Consider the following 21,134-nt stretch of genomic DNA (forward strand, 5'->3'; position numbering starts at 1 on the left):
CATGATTTCAGTTATTTTGTCATTATGGTTTGGTTTGCCCTTAAGAGCACATTAATATGCAGATGCACGGGGATATCAATTTACACATATTACAAGTAAAATAGTATATCAAATCTTTCATAAAATAGCTGAAAGTCATCTTTGTCCAAAGTTTGGTTAAAAATAGTCTGAAACCTAAAAACTGATTTGTGAATAAATAAAATATATTTTTTTCAAAAATGTTTTTTTTTTTTACTACATTTGTTTTTTTATGCTCCAACCAATGCAATGACATAAAAAAAAATCACATTTTTTTTTATTGTTGTCAAAACGATATTGTGTATATTTCCACGTTCTCTTAAAAAATGGTAGGAAGTCATTTTTAATAGTTTACAAAAAAAAAAATAAGTAAGTTTCAAAAAAGCAATAACCGCTCGGACGTGTGTTGATTCGAGAAGAACAGATTCATAAGAGTCATTTGTTCTTGAATCGAACTAAAGGCGATGCGTGATTCACTAAAAAGAGCCGAGTCCGACACATGTGAATCATTCTTGCGCGTTCTAGAACTGTTTACGGAACTGAACTTAAACGAAAATACGTTTTGCTAAAATGGAACGGGTGCTGAATAAGACTCCGTTCTGTTCCCCACTCTAACCTTTACCTTCTAGTTTCCACGTCCCGCGTCATAGGAGCAGGAATACAATCAAGGCGGAGCTGAGAGCCAGACTTCGTCCTCCCGCACACGCGCAACATGGGCATGACGCACGCGCACGTCTAAACTGTTAGCCATCCCACAGGCAAAGCAGTTTGTAGTTAGTTAACTGTGAAAGAAACCGGGTGAGCACATTTGTCAGACCCTCTGAGCGAACAAAATTATCACTGGCGCAGAGGTACGACACATTCTGGTTAAGACGCAGCATGTTCACGTTAAATGGATAGCATGTTATGTTATGAGTGACACTAACAGGTTATGTTTAAACTTTAGCCGCTAGCTGGCTGCTCGGGCATGCGAGTAGGTGTGGCGAGCACGCAGAGAGGTTCAGTGGGTGTCCGCGTGCGCTACATTGTACACCGTGTTCTATTCATTGTGGCGGACTTCGTTAATGCAAATATCTCCCGTCTCTGTCGGGACATTTGCAGCAGAAATGTGTGTTGTGGTGTTACAGGAACTGTCCAGGTTTGAAGTGGTCAAGAGGCAAACATGAGCAACTTTCAAGTTGTGTGTCTTGTAGTGTCGCATGCATGGAAAGAATTCACATACCAGTCAAGGGATTTGTGAGATAATCTTATGTAACCGTTTTAGTTACATCTGTATTTCTGTTTCAGACTGACAGCTTACACGCGAGCTGCTGATTTGTCATGAAACAGATCACCCCTATAAAATGAATGTCACCAGTTACCTATACTGGGAATGTTTTGCTGAATGACAACCTCAATCGCTTTCATTGTATGGAAAAAAAGGTTGCAATAAATGTGAATGGTGACTGAAGCTGTCAGTCACTAACGTTCAGCCTACCATCTTTGTTCACCACAGGTGAAAGTCATTGTCTTAAGGTTATAACATCAGTTTGTGTTTACATACTTAACCAAAAAAAGCTTTTGTTTGTCTTAGTGGAACAGATGCCAGAAGTTCCCCAAATTATACAATTAACTTATAAATTGTTTGTCTGTTCTAGGGCTTGTGAACACCGTCATTTGGTCGTGCATGTCCTGAGAGGCTGACGTTTCTCTTCAATGGCTGCCTCTGGCTCCTCCACCACAGTGCCTGAAGGATTTCACTATGAGACCAAGTATGTCATCCTCAGCTACCTTAACCTGCCCCCGCCATCAAGATCAAGACCCTCAGAGACAGCGGAGGGTAAGAATTCACATCCATAAATCAGTACAAACTCCCTGCCTGGCAAGAATCATAAGGAGTTTAATTTAATCTCAAAACAATGCCAAAACTTTCAATGGTATGCTTATCTCAACCATGCAAGAAAACATACAGCAGTTGTATTTTGTAGTGTAAGTCGCCACGTAATCACATTTTGCATGTACATACATGGAAAAAAAGTCTACCGCTTTTTGCAGTACAAAATTCCTCTAGAAGTAATGGTGCAAATAATAAAAATATTCCGTTGTAACTTGTTTGAACAAAAAGACAAAGAATCTTTCAAATAGACTTGTGAATTAATGAGTTGCATTCCCACAAAAGTCATGTACATACCACAGTGAACAAACGCTGCCTTTACATGCTATTGGGAATTTCTTAATTATCATCATAATCATAATGCATTCAAGTGCTATGTTGTCAGAAAGAATAGGAAACACCGAGGACACCAGGTTCATTCCCTTCTATTTCTTAGGAAAATCTGTTTTTCTGTTTTGCTGAGAGTCTGGCTTGCTAACAGCACAGTTACAGTTCTAGTAAGGTTTGACCAGAGTTGCTGAGGTCACATTCCTGCTCCAGGGATCTCCATTTTGCCCTTGAACATTGACTATAACTCAAAGTGCTATATACAGAGTGTCGTAACTAGTGTAATTTGATTGAAAAACGTCTGTAGGTATTGCAAGTAATGCATTAACAAATCCTTCAGAAATTGCATGTGTTGTCTGTAATTATGTTGCAGTCCATATACGGTTGGCAAATTTGGTCCTGTTGGTATCATTTAGATGTCTTTTGACCAATTGCCGAGTTCATGGCAGTTTGTTTAGAGGAGGCGGATTCTCGTGAATATTGACTATTGACTTTTACATTGTTCTGTTTAGGCCTTGTGTAATTCAGAAGCGAAAGCACACATAGAGTTTGTCATTGACAGTTTGACAGTTAGCCTGGTTGACTTTAACACTGAGGATGGTATGGGGCTATGGGCTTAAGCTGCCTGTCGGAGATTTTGGAGCCTTGGGCATATCAGCGGTTCAATGAGGAATGTCCTGTGTCCTGCACTGGTTTTCATTCAGTCAGCTTTGAAAGTAGCTTCTGATCCCTCTTTCCACTCGACCCGCTCTGCACTCTGACAGACTGTCATGTGCGATCAGCGTTGGCTTGTTCACATGCCACTGTTCAGAGTAAAGCTCAGCCTGAACAAAACTGACCAAAGACCTGGCCTGGGAAAAGTCAGTGTGAGCTCCCATCAACTTAATTTTGTAAAAGGTTTTATTGTGTGCTTCATAGTCATTTTATAAACCCAAAATCAGTTTCTTTCTCTTTTCCTGTAGTCATTCACTGGGTCTTTGTGGTTAAGAGACCTGAAAGCCTGGGCCTGTACTAACACTAAATAATTCACCAGTGTATGAATGAGTAGCCACGCAATGGTTTAAAGCACCACAGAAATGCCAATTGTATTACAGCCACTATATTACAGTATTGTTTCTAATAATGTATTTGGAATATAATCTAGTAAAAGTGGCATAATAAAAAAAAACCTGGACACATGATACTTTTTTGGGGGAAAATGGACATAGGCTTAATTTTGTTTTTGCTAGTATTTAGGCCTACATATATTATATGGAGCACATGGTATGGTGTGACATTGTCCAAAAATGATGAGTTTGATAATAAATATATCTATTGAGTTGTTTTAGGGTTATTCAAGTCACTTAGTATTTAGATCAAATAAGTGCATCTAGGTTTGAGTCCAGTCAGTTTCACCTTTAGTTTCTTTTCCACTTCACCTTTTTCTGCTTCTTCAGTCATGTAGAAAATTATTCAGCTGAGGATTTTAATAGCTGGAGTTTTCTGACTAGTTTTGGCTTAATATATTTGCATCAAATTCAAATAATAAAGATTGAAATATTCAATTCAGTATTAAATATTTAAGGAGCTGGTGAAAATGTAATAACACATTTTGTTTACACCCAATGTTTGAATTAAAAAAAAAAGAGCCTCGGATTCCATCTGTAATTTGTATCTTAATATTTTGTATAGATTTACAAATGAATAGTCAGTAAACTCTTCTTTCCTTAAAAATAAAATAAAGAACTAAATGGGTAAAAGGAATTTCGGTCACACTTAACCAGGTAAATGATAACATTAAAATAAGAGTGATTATAATTATTTATAACAGTTATGAAGGATCTGCATTTCTGAGGGCACAGTGTTTTTTTTTTTTTTTTTGGTGATAAATAGATATTTTATGATTTTGAGCAGGAGAGAGCCATTCTACACAGGAAGTGGAAAGAGAGCGGAATAGCAGCCTGAAGAAACAGATTGAGAATGAAATGAAGCAGCTGGAAGAGGAAATTGCGGCCTGTAAGATGTTTTTTGTTATTACATTGTAATTTCATGATAAAATGAATCTGACATCTGGATCATAGTTTAAAGCCATCTGCCTCCTTTTTTTTTGCTCAGCTTTTTCCAGGACTGGTTTTGATCAGCTCATATCCCCAGTGTTCAGTCCAGCCAATCCAGAAAACTCCATAGAAGACAGCCTGGCAGTGCTGGGGGACCGCGTCTCACGGGACCTGGACACACACCTGTCTTCTGCCACTCACACGCTTCTGAGCAGGTCCTTTTAAACGTCCAGGGAGAATGCATGGACAACTTAAGTAGTTGGGGAAAAAAGATCTATCAACGTACTTGGCAGAGGTCTATGCTAGAAAAATGCATTGTGTAAACAGCCTGCACACACAGTTATTATAAGTTGGCCTTAAATTAGTTCAAATGACTATTCGTGACATATAACTTAAATATTGACGAAAGCTTTCAACATATGTTATGCTGATGTTTTTCTGAAGAAGAAGCAAATTCGAATGAATGCAAAGAAATGTTCATTACGTATGTGCCTCTCGTGCAGGGATATGAACTTTGAGCACTTCAGAGCAGCGGTGGAGGAGGTGTCCTCTCATGCTCAAGGAGGATGGAGCAAGGTAATCCAAGACTCACTACATAGGTGCACACAAAGCACCCTGAAGGCCATTGGGATGTTTGCACTGAATTGTGAATGTGTTTGTCCTTCATTTTTTAATACTGTGTTACACTGTTTAGGTGTTGGTACCCTTAGTATTATTACAAGCCCTACAGAGTGAGGGGCAGCCACTGGAAACACTGCTACATTATGGTTTGCGTTACCTTGAGGAATCGCAATCAGACTTCATCATTCAGCAGGGAGGATGGGTGAGTGACTTATAATTACACATCTATCTCTATTTTCCTGGTGCAGCTGTGCATTATGTGAGTTCACAAAACAAATGCACAGCACTAAATTATAAATTAAAGCCTGCGCAACCTATTAAAAACTTATGAAACAAATAATACAGTAGGAGTTTAACTGCGTGTCCTTGAAGCAATGGTTCTTAACTTTTTAACTAAAAGGTCCCCATTGTCCAACACAAAACTGTAGACAAGATATCTGCCCTAGAATTTCTACTACAATTTTGACAATGTGGTTTGTTTTTAATCTCTTTTTATGAACAAACACTGGCGAACTCTAGTTTTTGAGAGGAAAGGATAATATTTTCTTTTTTTTAGCATTTAAAGTTAAATTATTTTAAATTATTTTATGTATTCTATTGTTGATAATATAGGAATTTTAATAATTCATCTTTGGGGTTTGCTGAGGCCCCCGGTGGAGAACCACTGCTCTAAAGAGGTGAAGTTTGGTTAGAAATTCATTCATTGTTTTTTTTCAAGACTCCTGTCAGGAGAGGGAGCCAGAGCTGTGATCATGTTTTTAACACATTACCTAACTCAGCTGCCTGATGGATAATGCTAAAATAACTTTACCAACAAATTGTTTATTGACAAATGATGCTTTGTTTAAATTTCTCGCTCAAAGTGTTAAGGACTATGTTATCCATACAGTATTTTTAAACTCATTATGTGGCTATTTGATGGATGAGATAACTGTTTAGTCTTTCACCTTCATGGACAATGATAACTTAAGGGTGCTTATGTCAAGCTGTGGTGATCATGAGCATATTTGTTTATGGTACAGCTCTTTTCTACTTCATGAGGTCAGGTCATAATAAAAAAAAAAACCTAACTTGATGTTTTGTATAATGTGCACTCTAATTGCCATTTCATCTTATCAAAATGTAATTGTATGTAATTTGGTAGTTCAAACTCAAGATTGTTCATTTTGGAAGGCTATCACACCCTCATGCAAATGTTTCATGAGAAAAGCTCTTTTCATCCGTCAGATGATGTCATAAAGCATGATGAAAGCCTTGTTTGTTTATAACACCCTATTTAGGTCAAACTGTATCTCAAATGAGGGCTGTCTATATGAAAGACTCGGTTCATGCATTCTGTGTGCAAGCTGAAGAACCCAGTCAGAAGGATTAATTTAATCAGAGTGCCGTTGACTCTGACACAGGGAGGAGGGGAGACCATTGTTTTTTACTGCCGCTCAGTATAGGACCACATTCCAGTGATGGAGCGAGAGCTTTGGCATAGATGATACGGGATAAGCATCTGTGAGAGTTTGAATGCAGCTGGGAGGAGTCTGACGAGGAGGAGACCGTGTGCAAACAAACCCGACCTCCTGCTCAGCACTTCCAGCCCCATTACTCTGACAGCAACCTTTATCCTGTCTATACTTTCTCTCTCTCTCATTCACTTCCTTGCGGTCACTGCCGGAGTTGTGCGCACTTAGGAGCCGAACACAGGCAGGTAGGACAGCTGCTTGCTTCTAGATGTCTGGATCAGATGAGATTATTCTCTTGTGGTCCATTTGTGCAAAAAATAAATGTTATCGATTTAGGTCTGTTTGACTGCTTTCTTGCTCTCCATTACGTAATGGCCATGGGGACAAAATTATAAATGGATAATAAAAAAGCAAACACAAGGACACTCTCACAAGGTCTATTAAATGGGCCAGTCTGTAAATATTTAATTTGATGTTTAACCTGTTTTAGTGTAGAAGTGAATGCATTTGGAGTGATTTGCTCAATTCTGCTTTTAGATTAATATAATCGTTACTTGTTATAGTATTACAAAACAATAAAATAAGCCTTGTTAGTCGAACATGAGAGTGAATTTGAGTAAATTGTTTGCTAAAACATTCTTAATTTCTGGATCAATATAGTGTATGAATGGTTTTAATATGCAATTTATGCAGAAAAAAGTTTCATGAATGAGACCCAAAGCCAGTGACATAAATGGAAAGGGAACTTTGTGCGTATCTATTCTGCAAAACCCAGGGCAAAGCAGCAAGAAGCCATTTTGAAAACTAAAATACAGCAGAAGTCAATGACATGTTCCCGCTGAATCACGCTGTCTGCTCTGATCATGGTAACTCCTGTAGGTCAAGGGAAAGTGTCTAATGAATCATCAAAGGGGTAACGGATACCCAGTGTGTGGGACGTGTGGGACATTTTGTCTTGTGGGTTACTCCACCCCTTTATCCCGTTCCCGTCCCTCTGTGTGCTCTGTACCTAACAGAGTTGACCTTCAGGGTGTCTGTGTCACATGGCACAGCAAAGATTCTTGAGATGGCATGATGTGATGTAATTTGACTCCTGTTGTGATGGTACAGCCAAACCGCAACCAAAGCAGTGTGCTCCTGTCTGAATATCAGTAGGTGCTGAGAGCGGAGCTCAAGTCACATCAGATCGCATCACCCGGCACATCGCTCGGCCGGGTCTCTTACGTAACTGCATTATACAGGCGATGTGCTGCGCTCATTACACAAACAGAGGCCATACACCACCCCCACACACTCCAGAGATGAAGAACAGAAATAAATTTGATAAATCCTCCTATGATTCGGCAGGAGCAAGGCTGTCCCAGTTTGACTGCCTCCAAACTACTCGCACTGTTAGTTGAGATGTGACCTGTATGCATGACATCCTATGGGAGATTCAGAGGAATCTTTCACCTAGTATCCAATTTTGGTTTGGATTTAGTTGAACAATATTAAGTATTTGCTTGCTTACATTTTAGTATATGTTTAGTTGTTTTAAAGGGGCCGGTGTTAACCCATTATTGGTCAAGTCTGTGAAAGGCTAATGCTCTGTTTATTAATGAATGAGCAGTCTTATGCAGTGAGTTTCCTCCAGTAGGCTGCAGGATGCAGTGGGTAAACTGGCCTTCTTATCAGCAGACACAGTTCAGCGTTCACAGTCAAATGGTACAGTATACAGTGTGGTGCCCCCTCAACAGACAAGATATGTTTATCTTTGGAGTGGATGCCTTAACAATAGAAACTGCCTTACAAGTGTGTCAAAAGTAGTATATACTGTCAGCGGTGATTGTGATTCATAATGTTGAGCATTCACATTTATGGAAATTACCATTCAAAGGTTTGGCATTAGTAAGAGATTTATTTATTTATTTATGTTGCAAGAATGCATTTAATTATTCAAGTATAAAGACATAATGTTAAAAAAGATTTATATTTCGATTAAATGCTGTTCTTGAAATATATTAAAAGTAGAATAGTTAGGTTTTGGCCACCAGGACAGCACCACTGTATCTTCAATTTTTCTCTCTTGTATGAAAGCGAGAGCATTTGAGTTTGGCAGGTATGCTTGAGTTTTTGTCTTTAGGCGAGGGTGGGTACATGTACTTTGGGTGGAGTGGTGTATTGGCACCTAAGGCTCACCTAAGAGAACACACCTCTCAGCATAATTTCACTTTTAGACAGTCTCTGGATAGGAAAGAAAGCCTAATATCGCTGGAAACCTCCATCTTACTCCACGGTGCAAAAAGGTATCGTCAATTTTGACTATGTAAATAGGGTTTTTGTTACTTTTTTTTTCTTGGGTTTATTTAATCAGCTTAAAAATAGGTAAAAATTCTGAGAGCAAATGCAGTTATTAAGGTCAACTCAATCCATCCCAATCTATTTTTCTGTGGTCGCTTCACAAGCATTTAAGTAGGTGTCTTTACTTATTATTCATATTATTTTGTGTGTCCTTTTCATTCAAAATGATCACCTGTAAGTATAATATGTGCGGTGCTATAGCTCATTATACACTACCATTCAAAGGTTTGGAGCTGGTACAATTATTATGATTTTTTTTTTAATTAATGCTTTTTTTTGCATTAAATCTATGACAGAAAGACAGTAAAGATATACTATTTCAAATAAATGCTGTTCTTTTGAGCTTTCTATTCATTAAAGAATCCTGGAAAATCTATTGTTTCCACAAAAATATTTGTAGAACTTATTTCCTCCTTAATAATAAGAAATGTTTCTAAACATAAATGCAGCCTTGATGAAAACTTCCATAACAGACCTTTTTTGTCTTTACTGACATAACCTGTTGTTTGTTTGTTGTGTTGACCATGCAGATAATTTTTTTTTTTTTCTGTCTTTAATTTATGAATATTGTGTATAAGTGTATATGGTCCACTGGTTTATTTGTAATCTCTCTAAAGCCATATGACTATTTAGTTATCTTTTAAGTTACACGTGATGTTTATCTATATATGATATGTATGAGACACTGTCACATTCTACTGGTTGTGTGCTTATGGTCCTCTGTTGGCCATCAGATGTTAATCCAGATGCTGGGGTCTAATGTGTTTTTGAAAACATTAATGTGAGACAGGATTACATAGATGCACGTGCACAGTGGTGGATTACTGAAATCTAAAAGACCATAAAAAGCACAGGGAGCAGAATGGTGTCTTATAAGGGGCACAATATATTAAGTTTGTTTAATGCAAATGAGCAAAAACTGATGTATTTACAGACAATTAGTTCAAATTCAGATAGGCTCATTTTGCATGCTTGACCTAGCAGTGATAGACATGCAGAATCCAGTGTCTATCACTGCTAGGACAGAAGAAGATAAACACATGACTCTAGATAGGAGGAACCCTGGCTAACAGTAAAGTGAATAGAGGTGGAGAGTGTATTAACACACTTCCTGCTGAGCATTTTAAGTATTTTCTTTTGTGAATGTTGCCCTCAGGTCTGTCTTTGTGTTTTTAAAGAATATGCTTCATTCAAGTTATATGAGATAATGAAGAACCAAACAACACTTTTCAAGTTGATTTGCTTTATCGGTTTATGTAGTCTTTAAAAAAAAAAAAAAACTGTTTTTGCACAAGAACTAGAACTGAATAAAAGATTTTATCAGTGAAATACACTAAAATGCAGCTACTATAAACTAACCTCATATTCGGTTAATAAGTGTCTATCATTGCTGCTTTGCATTTTAAAGTCGATTTTGTTCAGTCAACCATGAAGTAGAGAGAATTTATTATTAGAGCTGTATTATTCTTACACTCCACTGGGTGGCACAAGAAAATCCGTTACAAATGATGCCTTTCATGGTAAATTACAGGTGCTAAAAAAAGACAATCCATTGATTTTATTGTTTGAAAGTTGGTGTGTGTGTTTAATGAATATGTTTTATTTTAACATGCTATACTACCATATAAAGTTTGGGGTGGTGTGATTTTTTTTTTAGATATTTTATATATGTATACACACACACACACACACACACACACACTTATCAAAGCTGAATTTGATTAAATACAAAAAAACAAAAAATTTAATTAGTAGATTTGTAAAATATTGTTACAAATTAAAATAACTAATTTCTATTTTAATATATATGAAAGTGTAATTTATTCCTGTAATGACAAATATACATTTTCCTGTTACTTCATGATTCTTCAGAAATCATTCTTATATTTTAATTGGGACTCAGGACACATTAATATTATTATCAATGTTGAAAACGGGTGCTTAAATGTTTTTAGAAACCAAGATTCTTTGATGAATAGAAAAAAAAAGCATTTATTTGAAATCGAAATCTTTTGTGACATTATAAATGACTTTACTCTGATACTTTTGATCAATTTATTGCATCCTTAATGAATAAATGTTAATTTATAAAAAAAATAAAAATAAAAAAACAGTCCTTTGAATGCTAGTGCGCATTTTTAAAAAGAAAATGAAAATTGTGCATATGAATTTTGGTAATGTAATGACTATACATTAAGAATGATTTGCAGACAGTCAGATTTACCATATAAGGAAATGCAGACCGTTAAAAACAAAAACAAACATACTGCATGTTTTTGTTCCAGTGGTAAAGAATGGTAAAGGGATTAGACATTTAGTCATCACAAAAGGAAATGCGTACATTGCCTTACCACAGTTCTAAAAATGAATCATAAGGATGTGTTCTTATGACTCAGGTTCTATGTAACATACCATTAATTGGAATATTGAGCAATATTCATGTTTTAATAATAGATTTCTTAAAAGTATTGTTTTTGTTATTTCTCATTTAAAGAAGAATAGAAAGATTAGAATATATGTTTGGAATAAAAAATGATTAATGGACCAACTGATTAATATTACCACTCTTTACATTTACAGGGCACTGTGTTCAGCCTGGATGAAGCTGAAGACCCTGGCGTGATCATAGCCGAGGACAGTAACGACATCTACATCCTGTCAGGTGAACAGACCTCGGATCAGCTAAGCCCTCCTGCTTCACTACTGACACTTGAAGATAGCAGTGGACCAGCCTCTTGGCAGACAGAGAGTCTTCCTGTGTCTCTGACAGGACACGAATCTTGGGCGCAGGTTGGCATGATGGACCCAGAAGATGCCAAGAGTCTGGACAGCGCCGAGGGAGTGGCGTTAGCTGAGGAGCAAAGTGAGAACAACTCCTCGAACTCTGACATTGTCCATGTGGAGCGCGAAGATGCCGAACTGCTTGAAGAAGGTGGGGAGACGGTGGAGGAAGGGGAGCTGCAGAGTAGCGTACTTAGCGTGCTGGGCAGTGAGAGCGAACTCGCTGCTCTCCGAGAAGAAGTGCCTGAGCCGATTGTGGAACCAACCGTGATGGAGATCCCTCCACCTCCAGTCTCAGTAGAGCTAGAGCACCCAGCCGCCCCTGATGCTGATACTGCCTCGTTTCCCGTGCCTGAGCATGTTCCAGCTCCTGTGGAGCCACGGTCATCACCCCCACCGGATCTAGAACCGGAAGGGGTCCAAGCAATCCTGGAGCAGGAGATATGCCCAGAGGTTGACCTTAAGGCCTCTTCCCTGGCCCACGACCTCCCAGTCTCGACCCCACCTGAGGTGCCACAGCCCGAGACCTCTGACCTCCCCGTGCTGCTATACGGTGGTGCTGCCCTGGTGGCCATCGCTGCAGTGTTGGCTTTTGGAGCACTGGCCTACAAGAAGAAGTAGAGAGTCTGTGACTGTCCAGGACCTCTCTGTATCTCTTGCCCTAATGGAAGCCCTGTGGGTCACAGTGCCGCCACAAGCAGCACTTTATGGGAAAAGTACTCCTCTTATGTGTCATACCATTTTATTTTATTCTCATTGCTTTTATTTGTTGGCTTAGTTCTCTAAACCATCTTTATGTCTGGAGAGGAACTTGCAGGTGCAAAGTCGGGTTTCTTTTGGCTGTATTAAGGACAATTCACAAAGCATAGACAGACGCCTACAAACACGTTTGTTGGGTTTTGTCTGATCATTGTGTTACCCCTGTCAGCATCTGTTGCCATTGGTCAGGGTTTGTTTTCACAATCAGTGTTTGTCAGAGTCTGTTAGGGGAGTGTAAACATGAGTTATTTTACATAAAATTCTAAATCCAACGACTAACTTGTTTGTTGGCGTTTGTCTGTGCGGTGTGATTTGGCCTTTAGTGAACATGGTAGCCATCTGTTCACTAGGCTGTGACCTAGGTTCCCAAGACTTATGCTTCACTAACAAAAATTACCTTCAGCTGAATCAGGTTTATTCTCACATAGAAATATTTGATTTAATAAAATAGTTTGATTTTAAAACACAAGCTTGTGTGAGTGCATGATTATGATTCTAGCTTATCAGAAATGAAATATTAAAGAGCAAAACTTTATGGGCTGTGCCCTTCAGATGGATTATGTGACTGATATTCTCACAGAATATGTCAGTACTTCTACAAAATTACTCGCAACAACCAAAAGCAAAGTCTCTGCACATCCTTGATTCATCCAGACATTCATATTAACCATATTTAGTGTATATTTTGAATAAATTAGGCCTGATTAGGCTTGCAAGAATTCTTTGTTTGAATTCCCCCTTCTAGAAACTAAAAGTAGAAGCCTAGGTCACAGCCTCAACTGGGAAACCCCTCCACTATGGCTGATATGTTTTGTTTATAGGATTGTATAGCATTTCTTAATGTACAGCAATTCACTATAATGTGAATGTTTAACGTACAAAAAAAGGTTTGTTTAGCACTCGTGAAAATACTACACCAGCAGAGTCGATGTTGCCATGGCACCATTGACTAAATTTATCTCAATGTCAGGAAGTGGGAGATAATGCAAGATGAAAAGTCATTTAGTTTTCTAATGTTTCTAAGCGTCTATTTTGTAGTTAAATGTTCCTTATTCTGGGTCAAAAGCAATTTCAATAAAATCTTGTGAAATACTGAAATAAAAATGATTAAACCTTAGAACTTATTGTTTAATCTTAATCCACCATGATTCAGAAACATCCAAATGGATTTTGTAGTTCTGGAGTAAAAAGTGATTTGCTGTCTGTTGCTCAAATCAAATGCTGACTTCAGGGTTGTGGGACCAGAAAGTCTCTTAAATGTCTTCTTGGCCAGTCATCGGGCCTTTATTGATTTTCTTTGGCTTATCACATAAAGTATTTTCTGTCTTCTGCCTCTGATTCACACATTGTCTGTACCTTGTGCTGCTGTTTGTCTTTGAAAGGTAAAAAGGCCTGCACAGCACAGCCTTGTCACCCTCTTTTCCCTGTTGTGTGCCTATCCAAAAGAGACCTTGCTCAAAAACAACAAAAGCAGAAGTCATATGTACTGGCAGGATCCACCTGCTTTGTCAGTAGTTTGCAACATCAGAGTGTGAAAAGTGATTTTTTTTTTCTTTTTGCTTTTGCAAGCAAGTTTCTTTTTTTCTTCTTCATGTCAATAGATGGACAAAAGCTGTGAAATAAAACTGTATTCCATCAAGGATGAACCTGGTGATTTGTGTCCTGATTTAAGCATGAATTTTATCATCATCATAACATTGCTTAAAAATAAAGACGACATGCAAACTGGAAGACCAAAATTAAGTTTGCTTCCTCTATTTGTAATGATATGAGTCAGCTTTGTTGCACATAAAAGGGACAAATGATCATGTGATATCCCTTATAAACAATGCTTTTTTTTTGAAGGAAATCGAAGCAAAGTTATCAGAGAAGAGAATACATTTTATTTTATTTTAAATATGGGTTAATGTACAATTTCCTGTTTAACCAGGATATTATTTTTCCATGGCAGTTTAAGAAAGACCATAAAACTTAATGGCTACAATGCCGAAACATCAACAACGAAGTATATCAATTGTTTCAGATCCTATTACAAGGGAATAAACAAAAAAGGAAGCATTTTCATAAAAATAAAAAAATATAGTCCATAAGGTACTGCTAAGGTTTCAGTCTCAACAATCACTTTAAATGAAGCATATGCATTTGTCTTTTAAGGCAAAATAATGTATCAAATCTATATCAGTTATTTATACACATATTCACACTCTATATTTCATAAATGTAGAACTGAAATACAGAGCTCATCAGTGGGATCTGTTTGGTAAGAAATACTGTACCACTGTGCCATAAAGACCAAACAAAAATTCAGGCACATGCTCACAAACACTCTTCATAAGCACAAAAGTGAAGGCCATCTCCACAAGTTCCTTCTTAAACTCTGTGGCACCTGCCACCTGGCGAAGTAAGGCTTCCACTCCATCAGACAGATGTCTGCCCCACAACTGCAAACGTTTAAGGAATATTGAGAAATGGTGTTTCCAGGTTTAAAGAGCAACGATTAGTTTAAATTTATTAGTGCAGTACAGTAATTAGTCTCACCTGCTCCTGAGATCTGTACAGTTTCTTGGTCAAACTGTCAGCAGCTTGGGACAGTACTCTGTGCTCAAGCAGGTCTGCAATTCTGATCAACTCTGCAGCCATTTCCCTTGCTGCCTGAGCCTCTTCAGCATTGACTGAGAAGGAAAGATACATTAGCAGTGTTAACAGACACAGACAATGGCAAAAATATAGTACTTTTAATACAACTAATAATTAGGCATCCAAAATTGTCAGAACATTTTTTGCAGTGTCTAATATACCTGGTACTTGAGGCTGAACTTGATCCTGAAGTTCATGTAATAATTCTCTGTAGTTGAATGAGACATTATGTCCATCGGTTTGTAACTCCCCATCACCCTCAATGTAATTGTGATTTGTAGGCAGCTTTAGCTGTTCATCAAGATCATCAAGCTCTCTTTTAAGCTTGCTATTTTGGCAGCCTTTTTGCTTAAGGAAGGAAAGGAGCACCAGGGAAGTGTCTGGAAAGTTGTCAAAGTTTCTGTTGGAGTCCATTGCACAAACCCGTACAATGCCTCAAACAAGCTGCTCTGCAGTTCAAGAAAAACACAAAAGCACTTCGTTTAATTATGATCAAACACGAGTCACTGCAACTGTTTTGAATGCCCTTGTTCAGATTATTTACAAGACTATGCATGGCCTGATGCATAACATGCATACAGTTTTATGTTAGGGTGTCGTATAAATTTATGAATTTTGCAGACTCTTAATCCAAAGCTATTTGCACTGTATTCCAGGTATGCATTTTATCAGATTATGCATTCAGTGGGAATCGAACCCATGCCATCATCGTAGCTAACGCCATGCTCCACTGTTTAATCTAACATACAGGAACACCATAGCTGTATGTTATTTATAATATATATATATATATATATATATATATATATAAATAAATAAATGTATTATAGCTGTATATAAAATAATATCTATGCTATAAACAAGGTTGGGACGGTCGGCTTAAATAATAACATCATGAAATATCCCAGCTAAAACCAGCTAACTAGCTAGCAGCTTATAATATTAACTGTTTATTAGTGGCTAGCTAACATTCGGTGATCATTGAGGATTGCGGTAGATTTTATACACGTTTTAATGGCGTTTACAAGAGCCGTTTAAAGCGCGTTTGGCTCATTCCCCCAGTTTAAGCAAAACAGAAATCAGTTGTAAAAAAATAAAAACAACGATTCTCAGATGAAAACAAAGAAATATTCCACTGTAACGTTAGTCCAAATTAATTTCTAGGGACAACACAAATGACACTTGCTCAGTGATTACGGTGATTCAGTTAAAATAAAAAATACCAGCATATATAACGTTACAGAGCACTTCTGGAAATTTACATTAACTTACAGGGAACTTGAGTCAAACTGAAGAAAGCGTGGAACTTAAGTCGATCTTGTTAAATATAACAGTAAACAGAATATGAATGTTTATATTTAAAAACACAGCACTGTCGTAACTATCCACAGAAAGTATAAAACACTTGCTACGAGTCTACGATCTAACGTTAGCAAAAATACCAGTTAACGTTATTTATTCTCCTTTGAAGCAAATGTTTAAAAACCTGTCTATATACGTGTCGACTGTACTTTACAGTAAAATGACAAACAGTCGTTACTTACTTAAACTTCAAGTCAAAACATCATGTAAAAGTGAAGCTTTGTAACCCAGTAAAAAAAACACACACAAATGCTCTGCGACGCTCCCGCGCGTCAGATGACACGGCTGCACAAAGGAAGGCGTGGCCAAAGACTAAGGAAACGCGAAAGCGTTTCTTTTACTGTCTATGCTAGAAACCCACATTGTTATTCTCGCTGTTTACTAAAAGTGTAAAGGCTTAAAAATATTTGCGACCTTTCTAAACGTAGCAATAGCCGAGAATGACTCAGAAGGTAAAGATGAACCGATTTTAAAGACTCAATTTAATATGTGAACACGCGACTTTATACTTGTTCTTTTAACTGAGCTTCACTTTAGGAGAGAGGGGTTTTTGGAAACGGAGTTCCCCTTCTGTTTGACTGCACGCGCAAGATAAGGAATACTGAGGAAAAGCTGATTCCATTACAGCACCTGCACTGTGAAAGATGAAGCAGAGCAGTAAACTTTTGCGTTCAGACTCACAGTTATTCCAAGGCCTCTGTTCTAGATAATGTACAAAAGTCTCCTAGAAGTTTGCTGAGGTCCTTTGTTTGAGAATCAGTGTACAAGGAAATTTATCTGCTAGAATCACCCCTTTATTGTCCATATGAAAACATTACCTTTTTATTTGACAAGATAAATGTGCCATAAACTTTAAATATGCACCGATTCATGCCACAAAGAAAACTAAGTGCAATGGTGGTGTTCAGGGTTAAGTCAAAAAGAGGACCTGAAGTTTCACCTGTAGATTTGTGATATTGTTGTCACATGCACACAATGACCACACTCTGATAAATTCCTGCAACTGCTTCAGAGTTGCTGTAAAGGTCTCTTGGTCACCACTCGGACCAGTTTCCTCCTGACTCTTTCATCCAGTTTGGAGAGACGTCCTGATCCAGGGAGGGTCTATGCTGTACCGAATGCCTTGCAATTCTTAATAATAGATTCACTGTGCTTCTAGGCACTGATAAATCCTTTTAATTTTTTTTGTAACCATCTCCTGACTTGTGCCTGTCCACCAATTTTATCTTTTGATAGTGCCTTGCCACCCATAGTTGATTGTTCGCGTTAGTTGCACTACCAATGACTTACAAAAATGCTCCAGGAAAACTCTTTTCATGCTGAGCTGAGCTAATCAAAATGACTACAACTGATCACAGTTCAAAGTCAGATGGCTTTGTGTGCCACTGAGAAGGTGATCTGAGTAAATCTGATAGTTTACAAGTCCTTTTTAGAAGGGGGTGATCCTTTTTTCCCTGACATGTTGGTTTTATTTCTTTCACTTGGATGTTATAAGTTGCACTGAGTAAATACAGCTGAAATACAGCGGAGTGATTTTCTATACCCAGTTCTCCTCACCGTTCCAGCATAGCTGTTCTGAACTTCTCCACATTTAATTGGAGAAGTTGTGCAACCAGTTTGCCGGCCCTCTCCTTGCACAGTACATCATGCCGACACAACACAGATGCAGATAGCCTTGTAGTAGGATCAGAATCTAACAGCGTCTGTCATAAACAAATATACTACTGAAATGAAAATTAGGTTTTAAATCTTGACCTCAGAGACTGAATGTATGAATCCATTGTAAACAACTTCAAAACCACCAATATATTCATGAGAAATCTTCAGAAACCACATTCATGAGCATTCTTCAGACACCACATTCATCAACATTATCTGCTTTATGCCCTCTGCTGGTGGAATGAAAGCACATTTATGTTTTTATTCGCAACACTGCACAATTGACTAACATATGGTAAATATGAATTCTGAAATCTTTGATAAATATATTTTTAAAAAATTGTACTGGATTTTTTAAAATAACTGACTACTATTTTGAAAAACACGATACATACTCATTGCAAAAAAGAAATAATACAAAAGCTGTGGTACAGTTTCAAAAGGTACAAATATGCATAACTTGGGGGTAAATAAGGTACAAAGCTGTGCCTCTTTGAAAAGGTACTGCCCCAGTATCAGCTTTTGTACCTGAGAGTGTAGCATTAAGTAAACAGATTCTTTAAAGAAGGCCCAGTGCAAAAATATCTGCTTTAGGAAGATGTACAGTATGTAGTCCTGCAAAGAAAAAAGTCAGCAACTGGTTACATCCACCATTAGCTTGTTTTGCTAGAATTAAACTCTGCAAAAAACTGAACTCTCTGGAAAAAGTTCAAACAGATATCATACCTCTAGCAGGACCTCATAGGCCATGAATCGGCTATCCCCTTCCTCAACCTGAGGGCTTGAAATGGATATAACATGACCCAAGTCACCTAAAGAACAAGATATTCATGATATCACATATATACAGCTGTATATCCATCAATTTAGCAATGCAAGTTAAAATTACAAATAAAATTCAATAATTAAATATGCTTTATTTTTATATTTTGTAATTGATAATATTAGATCTAGTGATGCACAGAATTTTTGGCAACTGAAAATATTTGATTAAAACAACAACAACAAAAAAATATTTCTGTCAAAATGGTTTTGGGGTTCCGAAATCATTCACTGAAACAATCAATTTTTTTCCGAAATATGAAGTTGCAGGGCAACATGAGCAGTTAAGACCCATATTAAAAATACATTCCAGGTCACTAAAGACCCAAATATGTAATAATGACTTACAAATCACTTATGCATTCAATGGTTAAAAACATGGACAGGTAGGTACATACCAATTGTATATACAACTCCAGAGAAGGGGCTTCCATCTTCTTCACTTTCTCCCTCTCCACCAGCACTCGAGCTGGGTTGGCGCCAGATGAAAATATTACCTGAAAAGGATGGAAATTTAAACATGTGCTAGTCAAAAAGTCCACTTCCACTGAGTGTTATATGCATCTGAGTAACAATGTCAGACACGGAGCTCACTGGGTTTGATGTCGAGGTGCACCAGGCCTGTGCTGTGAATGTATCTGAGCCCCAAAGAGACCCGTAAGAGAAAATCCCTCAACCTAGGAACACTGAGGAACTCCCTTTTCAGTTATAGCATCATGGAGGCTACCACCTATAAGACCAAAAAAGCTTTCGAGTAAGTTCTCAAAGTAAAAAAAACACATGACCATCTATGTAGTTTTGTGATCTTCTGTCCTACCATCACATAACTCATTTTGTATAATCATATGGTCATCCTCAGCCAATGCGGAGTAGTATCGGACAACATGAGGGTGATAGCCAAACTCTGCATGGGTATACACTTCCTTCAAGGCCAACTGCCTAAAGAGGGAAAAAAATTTACATTAATAATCTAAAATAATCTAATAGTCTAAGATTCATTGAGGAACCACAAAAACCATAAAAAGACCCTAACCATATACTGTATATAATTGTCCTTTGAGTTTTTACATTTGGAAAACTTAGAACATTAAGCCCAGTGTGGCTAGCAGCGCTGACTCACTCATTGGCAGAGCCTCCAATTGGCCTGCACGAGAGCTTGATGGCGTACATGCAACCATCCAACCTCTTCACACATCTATACACGGAACCAAACTCACCCACGCAGATGCAGCCCAGCTCTAAAAACTCACTCTCAAAACACGACGGCATATGGGCTGACACTGCTGGCCTCTGAAGGGCAACAGATGGGAGACCGTGTGAGAGAACACAGAGATTTGCCAAAGCTTTTGGTGGGATTATGAAGACTTCTTAACCTACTCCATAATAGACAATGCAAAGCAATGGCCTTTGAAACCATACCTTTGAGGGAAGGAATACATTTTCATCCTCTGACGAGTTCAGAGTTTCTTTAGATCTGTAAAGGTAACTCAATGTAAATCTAGTTCCTCTATATGAATCACTTAAAGCCAAGATCTGTTACCTTTGTGCATCGTCATCATCATCATCACTCCTTTGGCTCTTCTTCTTGTGGTGTTCACTGTTCCTGCGCACCGTCTCTGGAGTGAAAGGGTTAATGTTTACTAAGGGCACAGGATCAAAAGCAGTAGACAAACGAAGGAATCTTTGACAGTGACATGGCATGCTAATAGAGCAAGGGAGGGTCGATTTAGACTGCAACCTCAGCAGGAAGAAGAAGTCTTATGATATAATCAGTAAACAATTCTTTAAAGGGTCAAATGTATTGCTACTGCAAATCATACAGCAGATGGACATCATATCAACGTTTACATGAAACTGTGAACCATTGGTGTACTTGGTGAGTCACAAAGCCAGAGTTTTTCCCAAGCAGCATACGGTATGGGAGAAGGGATGGAAGGGGGAACTGTGATACTCCTTGTGTGGTGGCGCTGTACTCGGGTTGTCCGGCGCGGGCTTCTGACTGGAACACTCCTGTGTGCCCATTCATCAAAGCTATTGTCACTGCTGTCCTCCTCCCCACTGCTGCAGAAGTTCAGATGCTGCTGCGCTGCATTCACAAAGGTAATTTCAGACCACTGCAGTCTGAAAATTTCCACAGATTGAAGAAAAGGGGGTTAGTATGGCAAATAACATGTAAATTAAACTAACAATAACTCAAGAGTGGGATGTAAAATGCATCTACTGTGACATGCCAATCTGTTTTATTTTATTATTTTTTAAACATAATATGTACTTAAAATTTAGACACAAAATTATATAAACATAATATTCTCCTTAGGTAGGCCTCAACGACAAATTCTGAGGATCTCATATGATTGTTGAGAGAAAAGCAAAACATTTACAGATTCTCTCAAATATATATTACTTCCATTGTTTTATTATGCTGTTTTGAACAACATAAAAGCA

General features: G+C 37.9%; 1 protein-coding gene and 1 pseudogene across 3 annotated transcripts; one reads left to right on the forward strand and one right to left on the reverse strand.

Moving 5' to 3' along the window:
* The first annotated feature begins 542 nt into the window (after positions 1–542).
* LOC113098074 (bcl-2-like protein 13) lies at positions 543–13,948 on the forward strand. Of its 3 annotated transcripts, XM_026263058.1 has the most exons (8): positions 543–869; positions 1,306–1,513; positions 1,656–1,837; positions 4,112–4,213; positions 4,313–4,469; positions 4,758–4,830; positions 4,949–5,077; positions 11,250–13,948. In XM_026263058.1, exons 3-8 carry the CDS (start codon positions 1,714–1,716, stop codon positions 12,069–12,071), a joined length of 1,407 nt encoding a protein of 468 aa, XP_026118843.1. In that variant the 5' UTR covers positions 543–869; positions 1,306–1,513; positions 1,656–1,713; the 3' UTR covers positions 12,072–13,948. The 3 variants fall into 3 exon arrangements, with proteins under 3 accessions (XP_026118843.1, XP_026118844.1, XP_026118842.1); XM_026263059.1 differs by lacking the exon at positions 1,306–1,513 and having other exon boundaries at positions 543–816; XM_026263057.1 differs by lacking the exon at positions 1,306–1,513 and having other exon boundaries at positions 546–869.
* A 4,273-nt stretch (positions 13,949–18,221) lies between these two features.
* Positions 18,222–20,715, reverse strand: LOC113098066 (wee1-like protein kinase 2; annotated as a pseudogene).
* Between the last annotated feature and the right edge of the window lie 419 nt (positions 20,716–21,134).

Source organism: Carassius auratus, unplaced genomic scaffold, assembly GCF_003368295.1.
Source record: "Carassius auratus strain Wakin unplaced genomic scaffold, ASM336829v1 scaf_tig00216410, whole genome shotgun sequence".
In the NCBI taxonomy this organism is placed as follows: Eukaryota; Metazoa; Chordata; class Actinopteri; order Cypriniformes; family Cyprinidae; genus Carassius; species Carassius auratus.